Source organism: Gymnodraco acuticeps, unplaced genomic scaffold (assembly GCF_902827175.1).
Source record: "Gymnodraco acuticeps unplaced genomic scaffold, fGymAcu1.1, whole genome shotgun sequence".
Lineage (NCBI taxonomy): Eukaryota > Metazoa > Chordata > Actinopteri > Perciformes > Bathydraconidae > Gymnodraco > Gymnodraco acuticeps.
In genome coordinates, this window is record NW_022989894.1 from 3,309,656 (window position 1) to 3,319,389 (window position 9,734).

The 9,734-nt window shown below is 41.6% G+C and overlaps 1 protein-coding gene across 1 annotated transcript; it reads right to left on the bottom strand.

Annotated features, from left to right (window-relative positions):
• Positions 1–2,757: 2,757 nt before the first annotated feature.
• Positions 2,758–9,444, bottom strand: ddx54 (DEAD (Asp-Glu-Ala-Asp) box polypeptide 54). Its single transcript, XM_034205413.1, has 20 exons — positions 9,334–9,444; positions 8,431–8,554; positions 8,193–8,263; positions 7,912–8,097; positions 7,784–7,833; positions 7,641–7,682; positions 7,460–7,555; positions 7,203–7,324; positions 7,017–7,078; positions 6,588–6,719; positions 6,224–6,434; positions 5,975–6,106; positions 5,673–5,894; positions 5,503–5,576; positions 5,167–5,406; positions 4,487–4,635; positions 4,270–4,383; positions 4,051–4,161; positions 3,847–3,950; positions 2,758–3,428 (listed from the first exon to the last, which is right to left on the bottom strand). The coding sequence occupies exons 1-20, from the start codon at positions 9,442–9,444 to the stop codon at positions 3,127–3,129; spliced, it is 2,655 nt and encodes an 884-aa protein (XP_034061304.1). The 3' UTR covers positions 2,758–3,126.
• Between the last annotated feature and the right edge of the window lie 290 nt (positions 9,445–9,734).

A 9,734-nucleotide genomic window follows, 5' to 3' on the forward strand; every position in this document is an offset into this window, starting at 1 on the left:
ATGCCGTGAGCTGATTATCGAGCCTTCACTGTAACAGTCGCGGGTACACTGTGTATATGTATGTATATGTATGTCAAGACACTGGTACTTGCTTACCATGCTGCGAATGGATCTGGCCCTTCGTACATCCAGGACATGGTTAAACCGTACACCCCAGCGCGTGCACTACGCTCTGCATCAGCCAAACGACTCGCTGCGCCCTCGCTGCGAGGGGGACCCAAGTTCCCATCGGCGAAAACACGTGGGTTTGCTGTCCTGGCTCCAGGATGGTGGAATGAGCTCCCCATTGACATCAGGACGGCAGATAGCATGCACATCTTCCGGCGCAAACTGAAAACTCATCTCTTTCGACTCCACTTCGAGCGATAGAATTATTAACAAAGCACTTTTATACTAATAAAGGACTGGCTTATCTAAAGCCAGTTGAGTAGCACTTGAAATGTTTTTGCTCTATGAAGCCTGATGTACTTATATGATTCTGTTTTCTTCAAGTTGTATTTTGTTGGTCGAACGCACTTATTGTAAGTCGCTTTGGATAAAAGCGTCAGCTAAATGCAATGTAATGTAATGTAATGTATATGCGTGGGGAGTGTTGCAGTAGAAAATTCTACTGTAGCGCCCGGTACATTAATGGGAAACCCTAAATGTTTGAGCACCCTCTATGAAACGTCAAGCTACCCCATAGTACCCCCAAAATAAATCTCTGGCGCCGCCACTGAGCCTGACTATTTGTGTTGGGGGGGGGCCCGACTTTTGTTTTTCTCCAAAGGGGGGGCCTGACAGAAAAAGTTTGAGAACCACTGCTGTAGTGTATATTTATGTATATATATTTTTTTAATCTAGTGTATACATCATTTTCCTACACATTTATTCACAGGTGTCTTTAACCTGGAAGTTGCTCTTTAAAGACGTAATTATAACTTAGTTAATAAATGTCAAAAGTAAGATACATTTAAATCATTACACTTAATACCACCACCATGTAAGTCTTAAACAATCTCTTACATTTTATCACAGATAAACAAGTATATTTCTCACAATTGATAATTATAAGGAACAACTGCCTCGACTTTCATCTCTGAAAGGAATTGTGTTTTGTATTGCTTTAAAAAATAGAATAAACATAATTTAATGTCGATGTAAATATTCAACAGAAAGCAATTATTATTTTCATTATTATTTAAACTGCTGATATTGCTAGATTAACCAACAAATCATTTGGTTTATAAAATGTCAGAACAAGTCCAACGTGTTATATATAAATATATTTGATTTATGATGAGTTAAAGCTTAATATTTAAGAGGATTTTTTGTCTTCCTTTCCTGTCTTTTTTCTTTTGCCTGATATGCAAATTCTCACTGTGGGCGAGTAAAGAGTGGAATGCAGTTTTGGAAACTTCTGGGACACCATGATACACTTGCAGTGCTCGTTTCCACCAAAAGAGTGCAGCATTGTACCTTATTAGGATGCTGTACTATTTATAACTACTTGATTCAATAAAGAATACAACTGGTGGATTCAACCCCTTATTGATCACATCATTTGGTGAAAAACCTGTTGTGGACCTTGCATTCTCCCTCAATCCAAAGTTACCTGGAAAACATCCTTACAACCCAGTACCTTGTTTTTCATTCCCATCATCCACTGGAGCAAACACTGGGAACAATCCAGACTTTACATCAGCAGGAACAAAAGATATACAGACTTACTTAGAAGCAGAAGATCAAGGGAATAAAATGACATCAAAGATTTTTTTCAAAGCGTGTGGTTGTACCCTGACTGGGCTTTATTTAAATGTACAAAACGACTCCAGATAGACAGTCAGAACACAGTTCCCCTGATACTATGACACCGTTTAATTTAGCTATATTGTCATCCCAAATGAAGCCCAAGTGTCTCCTATCTTAGGGTGCGTTCACACCTGCCTTGTATAGTCCGGTTGAATCGAACCCTGGTGCGTTTAGCCGCTTGGTGCGGTTCATTTGGGTCGTTGTGAACGCAGTCCGAGACAACCGGACTCTGGTCCGCTAACGGAGCGCTTGCTTGCGAACTCTGGAGCGGTTCATTGCTGGTGTGAACGCAGTCTGCACCAAAACATAGGAAGCGTAGTATTTACGTGTCACAAGAACGCGGATGTCTTCAAAATCTTTAGCGAAAGAGTCTTTCAAGACATCCGCGGTTGTTTAGTTAAAGAGTGAAGCAGAATTAAGTGTTGAACAGTGTCGTGTAAAGTAAAAATTCTCCGTCAGCTACATAAAAGTTAAAACACCTGTCGTCGGTGAAACACCCCTCCTTACTGCAGAACGTCTCTCATGATGTGTTATAATGTTTTTTAACGGACGTTGTCTGATTATATAATCATATGCGCGGGCCGCTAGTGTCTGTTGATCTCCAGATTAACAGCAGCATGAGAATAACCTGCCGAAAGTGCCGATGCTCCATGGCGGAGGCTCCGGTAGAAATTGCCGGGATTTGCGTTTCTACCCCCTTAATGTCTGACCAATGGTTGAACAGCATTTCCGTGCACATGACTTGTGTTTAAAGTTTATAGTCTGTTTGAGTTTTGCCCATGTGAACCTTCTGAAAAATGAAACAATGTAACAAACTGTCGTCTGGTGCGCACCAGAGAAGCGGACTATTAGGTGTGAATGCACCCTATAAGACTTTCTTCCAGACACAAGGACTCTGCTTTTCAAAGCTATGGACTATAACCAGGTGCAGCTATTAAAGAACACAGCTTCAAGAATGAAAATGTATATATTTTGAAGTCATTTTATAAACACACCTTTTTTTGTTGCATAAACATGCAACTGACCGCAAATGAAGACACTGAATAACGTCTTATTCAAATCTGTATGTTGCCATCAGTTTATGTGTATAAGAATATCTCACTACTGAAATACACTAATCTGCCGACACAAATCAAAGGAAGATAATCCAGTTTATCGGATTCTTCTTATACATACTCTGAGGCCAGAAGTTCCACAACTCGTCTTCTTATTCAATCCATAATCGTGAGAGACACCGTGAAACTGTATAATTGGTTTTGAAGATAATGGGCCTCATCATCCAGTCCTCCGTAGTGCCCTCCATCTCTCTCTGATATTATTCACTCAGTGTCCTCCTCAGAGTCTCTTCTTCATTTTACCCTTCTTCGGGCCACCCCGTCCGAAACCTGACTTCTTGACTTCTCCGGCCCACTTTTTGTTCTTGTTACGGATATTCTGTAGGGCGCCGCTCTGTAGGAACTGGTGCTTCTGGTCTTTCTTGCGCTGCTTCAGGATCTGGTCACTGCTCTTCAGCTCTGAGCGCACTCTGTTGCCGCCGGGTCTCTGCTGCAGTCCTCCGGGACTCTGGAAGTTAGGATTATTTCCACGACCTCGTCCACGGCCACCACCACGACCACCACCAGCACCACGACCTCGACCTGGGAGGTGGAAGACACACAAAGAAGGATTAAGAAAATAAATGATACTGGTTCTTTTTGATATAACATGTGACGATAGACTTTTCATGTAGAACGCAAGTTATCTTTATGGTTGTAAATTAAAGCTGACATCAACATTGTAGTTTGGGTTATTTAAAATATTCTGGTTTGATAAACTAGTTGGCATTTTGGAATGGATGATCAATTGGTTTTATTATAGAAGCCATTCAACTGGTGACCAGCCACAGTGATGATCAGTTCACTTTGTGTGTAGACTGATATATACAGTTGTTTTTTCAGATATTGCGGCAATTTTTTCTTGTACAGGGATTGTCTATTCGTGTTTTGGTTCGACGCTTGCTTACCTTAAATTGCCCATCTAAGTACAAATCTAATTCACGACGAGATGCTCTCTTACCTCCTCCTGGTCTCCTCCCTCCTCGTCCTCCGCCTCCTCCTTCTTCTCCATCTGATCCAGCTCCACCGTCGTCAAACTTGTACTTTTTCTTCCACTCCTCGTAACTTCACATATCGTTAAGGGACACAACGTCTCAACATCACAGCTACATATTGTCAGAGTGAGAGAGAACAGTAAAACCGAACAAGGACACAAAGAGGATACAAGTTCTTCCTGTTCTTCTTGTTGGCGATGACCTGTCCACCATCGGTTTTGATCTTCTTCTTATGGTCCTCCTTTCCTACCTCTCTCACAAAGCGCTTCTTCTTACGGTCCCTAGGAATGATAAACAGAGGCTTAATTAAGGTAAAATGAGGCAGAATCAGAAGCACGAGGTGTCAGAAATAGTAGAAGGGTGGGTACAGAGCATATTTAAATCCTCACCATTTCATCACACTCTTGTTTTGGTTTAACTTGTTTCCATCATCGCCCATCAGGTCCAGGACAGCTGAGGAGGCCTGCTGATCAAAGGCGGTGCCCTCTCCACCAAGACTCAACCTAATACCACACAGAACATGAGTTAGGGTTATAATGATCAATTATTTAACCATGCCCAATGTCATCTTTTCACATTTTAAAGAAGCCTCAATGGTCGCCTCACCCTCTCTCAGAGTTGAAGTCTTTGGGTCTGTAGGGGATGTAAAACTCGGAGTCTTTGCCCGACTGTCTGCTCCTCTTGTGCTTTGGCCATTCTTCAAAACCGTCCTCCATGCTTCTCTTTTTTCCACCTAATACCAACGAGAACACCCCCTGGTGGAAAGAGAAAGCATTACATATTTACGTTTTTTAGCATTTCATGCCGTGTAAAAAATCAAGATTTTGTAGTTTAGTAAGAGATGCTGCCCTGTCTTATGACAAGTTTAAAAGATGCAGATTATATTCAGATAATTGATGAGTCAATGAAGATTAGATGAATCAGGAACTTTGTTGATATTTCTGTTTGCTTTTTTTTATATATCAGATTACATAATAAATGTAATATCTTTGGGATTGGTAGACTAATCAAGAAATATACTTCATGACGACTTGAGATGTTTTCTGACCTGGACAAAAGGATTAAGATGAAAGTAATAAGCAGAATATTATATTAATAATAATAATAATAATATTGTAAAATATAATTGCTTGTTTGTACTTAGTTGATTTTAATGTGGGACAGCGCTATATGCCATTTCTTCCACCTGTATTAATTACAGATGACCAAACACACTGGATGTGGAGCACCCATGATAAAAGGAAACCCAAGAGGACAAAGAAATGCAAGACGTTTGAGTTGCTTGCCTTTATATCGTCGTCATCTTCGTCTGAGTTGTGCATTGCATCGTCCTCATCGTCAGCTGTGGTGGTGATGGTGGTGGTGGTGGTGGGGGAGGGTTTGACAGGTTGATGCAGCAGGCTCTCTGCAGCCAGGCTGTCCCTCTGTCTGCTGAATTTCTCCACCAGCGGTTTGTCTCTGGAGCGCTTGGCCCGCATCACCCCCCCAGCCTGTGTCTTATTGTTGGCATTGATTTCGAAGATAGTCTACAAATAGACACAAGAAGGCAGTTTGCGTTATTACAGGTAAGCAGAACATTGCAGCGCTATGAGAAACCGGAATCATTATCTATGGTAACTCACCGCTTTAGATTTGTAGCCTTTGATGGCATCAACTATTTGAAGGCGCTCCAGTTCCATTTTCTCCAAACCTGACCCTAATAAAAGATCAATACAAAAAAAAACTGTTACCAACTACAGTCAGAGTATCATCATCACTGTTGTCTCTATAGTTCATTCCCCTCCAAACTGACCTAGTAACGGATGAACAGCCATGCTGGACAGATCTGTGTTTTTGACCCGTCTGAAGGACTCAGGTGAGGGGCTTGGTCGAGACTTCAGGTACTGTTTGTAGGCGTTCTCCGAGACATGGAGCATGTTTTGCAGGTCCAGGGAGTTTTCGTGAGCCGTGACCAAATGAGAACTTTCGTCATCCAGGAGACTCTGAGGGACTCGACCAAACACACCCTCTGAATCTGAAGGAGGGGAGGAGAGGGTTAGATCGGAGAACGTGAAAATAATCAATCCAAGAGTTTTTTCAGCAGTCAAAGCCTACCTTGTGGGAGTTCAGGTGTGGCGAACACAACAGGTCTTCCGAGGAAGAGGTGAAGGTCGTAGACAAAAGGCATTTCGTCTGGACCAATCATGCTGTAAGCTACACCACTGCGTCCAGCACGTGCCACACGACCTGATGGGAAAACACAGATGATGACCAATTGCAAAATAACCTCATAAGTTCTTCCCGCAAATAAAATGTGTCAAAATGAAAGAGGTTAAACAAGATAGTGTTGTCTAAGCCACTCACCAACTCTATGCAAGAAGAGCTTGGGCTTGGAGGGGAAGTTGTAGTTGATGACATTGTCCAGCATGGGAATGTCAATACCACGAGCAGCAACATCCGTCACAATGAGCACCATGGCTTTCCGGTGCGTGAATTTCCCTATGTTGATCTTTCTGGCAGTCTGATCGAGGGCACTGTAGATGTAGGCACACTCGATGCCTTCTAAAGTCAGCAACTGGAGATTAAAACAAAAGTAAATACCGTTAAGCAAAGATGTTTTTCTTTTTTATAAATATAAAGAAACTAACAAAACTGGACTTGAGTGTGTGAGACTCCATTGAGGGAAAAATACACACAAAGAGAGACACATCTGCCGTTTGGATCTCACCTCCTTGATGTACTCTACGTGATGTCTGGTGGCTACGAAAACCACCGTCTGCTCCTGAGGCTTCACTATGTTCCTCAGCATGTGGAGCAGCAGTGCCTGCTTGTCATCCACGCGTATATGGAAAAATGACAGCTGAGGGAATACAGGAGACATTTAGATTTGGTAAATGATGGACAAATATGAAGAGAAGATTTAGCTACAAGCTTTCGATGTAATTTGCACCTTTAACAGTTATTTATTCATATTTGAAAGCAATTAATAACAGAGGTCTGAACATGAGGTTTCTCAGGTCACAATTATGCATTAACAAGCCAAAATAAATGTATTATTTATTATGAGAAAAGTAAAACAAATGTTTTCCTTTCAACCTTGGTGTTATTGGATCATTCTAGCAATTATTTCAGGTGTATTAAACTGTCCTTTCTTTACCTTGATTTGGTCACTGAGTTTAGAATCCACATCCAAACGAATCAACACTGGTTCAGTCAGCCCTGCAAAACATATAAATAAATGATTTAGTAAACTGTGTGTTATGCATAATTTGATGATGATGATTATATTTGAAACCATATTTAAACATGATGGATGCATGTACAACAGAAGTGATTGTCTCACCAGCTCTGGCGAACTCCACCAGCAGTTTGGGCAGAGTGGCGGAGAACAGCAGAGTCTGTCTGCTGTCTGGAAGCCTCCGGATGATCTCCTGAAGCTGTTCGGCAAAACCCATTTCAAACAACCTGAGGAAGAAGAACACCGAAACGTTCACACATACATACATACATACATACATACATACATACATACATGGCAGCAGGTGTGAATCCAAGCTGTGAAATGACAATGAAACACCTATACAGAATTTCAATTCTCACCTGTCAGCCTCATCAAACACCACATACTCCATACTCTGCAGCTTCAGGTTCATCTCCATGATGACGTGCATGAGACGACCGGGGGTACCGATGATTCTGTGGGGGGGGCAGAGATCAGGATTACAACATACAGTACATGGATGAGGAGAAACGACATTATGAGCAATTTCAAAACACTCACATGTCAGGGTTCTCATGAAGAGCGGCAAACTGATCATCCATTCTGGGAAAAAGCAGGGACATTTACATTAATGCAAAATCAAAAGATAACTCTATATATCTGAGAGTACAATAGAAAACTAAGAATATTAAGAAGACACACACCTGTCACCACCAAGGATCAGAGCAGTCTTGAGGCCAGTGAATCTCCCCAGCTACAATACAAAAACAGTGAAACAGTTATAAGGATAATATTAGTCAGCAAATCAACAAACATTCATCTGATTACTAACCTCTTTTGTGAACTTCATGGTCTGCAGTGCCAACTCTCTGGTGGGGGTCAGGATGAGGGCCCGGGCCCCTGTGGATGAGGGGGCTTTTAACTTCTCAAACATGGGCACCAAGAAGGCAGCTGTCTTACCGCTGCCGGTCCTCGCCATGGCTACGATATCCTTGCCATCCAAAATCACTGGGACCGTCTGAAAGTGGTGAAGAGGATAATTGTGAATGAAATAGTCTGCTGTTAGAAGGAACAGATGTTTGATTATGCGATCGAGAAAAAGTATTAACTTACCTTTCTTTGGATCGGAGTGGGGACTTTGTAACCCTTCTTCATGACACCTTTATATACAGGGTAACTGAGACCTGAAATAAACAATAATGTATTTATTGCGTCTATTGAAACAGTGAACCAGACTTCCTTAGCTCAAATGTTTAGGTAAATATTGGCAAAAATCCAATATTGTGAATCCCTATCTGCAGGTTACCAGTGGAAAAGCATCCCTATCTGTGCACCCTTCACTCGGACTTACCCATGGACTGAAAGCCTCCTGACTTCTTCTTCTTCTTGTTCTGAGCTCTGACAAGCTTCCTGGTGTCGGGCTCCACATCTGACATCCAGTCTGATGTGGAGAGGCATAGGAGTTTCTTTCCAATCTGTGAGGACATTAAGTAAACACAATAGCTTGTTAACAACACAAGAGAGGTACCTCAAAACGCGCCAAGTATATCAATACGTGTTGGTAAATTCATCCTTTAACATGTTTTCTTCTGATGTAAGGAGAAGTAGATGTTTTCCCTTGATAATTCTGACAACAGTGCTCAAGCTGAATATGCTGCTGGGCATAGGATGTCTCCCATTTCAATTAACTTTTTCCGCACATATGTATCATAACTTAAAAGTCTCTTTCCAGATCATGGTTAGAGATAATCACAAGACCTTGATGTGAGCGGTTTCTTGAAGGAAGTAGATGAACTATAAGGAGTCTAGCACACTTACTTTTGTGTCGCAATATAGTTGGAAAAAACATATCCTTCATTTAACTATTTACAACAAGGTCTGTTGATTATTTGGCGTAAGCATGTCATGATGTCTTGTAAGAGAAAATGCTGTTAAGTTATATTGAAGTCATATTTGCTGGCAACATTTAGCATCTCTCTCCCAAAAGATCTATATTGATAAATAAAACTACGGATAAGAACAGATAATAAACCTGGGTATATTATATGTATGTCATACAAGGAAAGCTTGTCAAAACAAAAACCAGGGGGCATCCGGATTTGAACCGGGGACCTCTTGATCTGCAGTCAAATGCTCTACCACTGAGCTATACCCCCGCATAAAAGTTATGACAGAAAAATAGTTATTAGCTGCCAACGGGATATACCATAATAGGACAACTACTAAATAAGTTGTTTTAAATGCTGTTCCTTACATCATCATCGTCGTCTTTAGGTTCCGCAGCCAGCTCAAAGTCGGAGTCCTCCTGATCTTTGCTGCCTGGGTAGCTCTTCTTCTTCGTCAGTTTCTTCTTCCTCTCCGCCATCTTGAAGCTTTAATGCTTTCTTACACTGCTGTTGGTAACTTTTCTGTACGGTTTATGAAATAAAACGGTGTGATAGACTAGTCAAAACGGCTCACGGCTTCTCAACACATAACAACACGGCAGGCAGACATGTTAGACACACGTGTGGGCTTCTTCTTCTTCTGCTTCTACTTCCGCTTTGTGTGGACACCAGTATGTCGCCCAATGTTAAACACTGCCACCTACTGCTACGGAGTCTCCAGCTATACAATCTGCATTCAAATCTTTAATTATGCATAGAGTATTACATT

Coding starts and splice junctions, on each gene's coding strand:
- ddx54 (XM_034205413.1), bottom strand. CDS start 9,444: ATGGCGGAGAGGAAGAAGAAACTGACGAAGAAGAAGAGCTACCCAGGC. Junction 4,636..5,166: donor AAGATGACGACGATATAAAG/GCAAGCAACTCA, acceptor TCTTTCCACCAG/GGGGTGTTCTCGTTGGTATT. Junction 4,162..4,269: donor AACAAGAGTGTGATGAAATG/GTGAGGATTTAA, acceptor TATCATTCCTAG/GGACCGTAAGAAGAAGCGCT.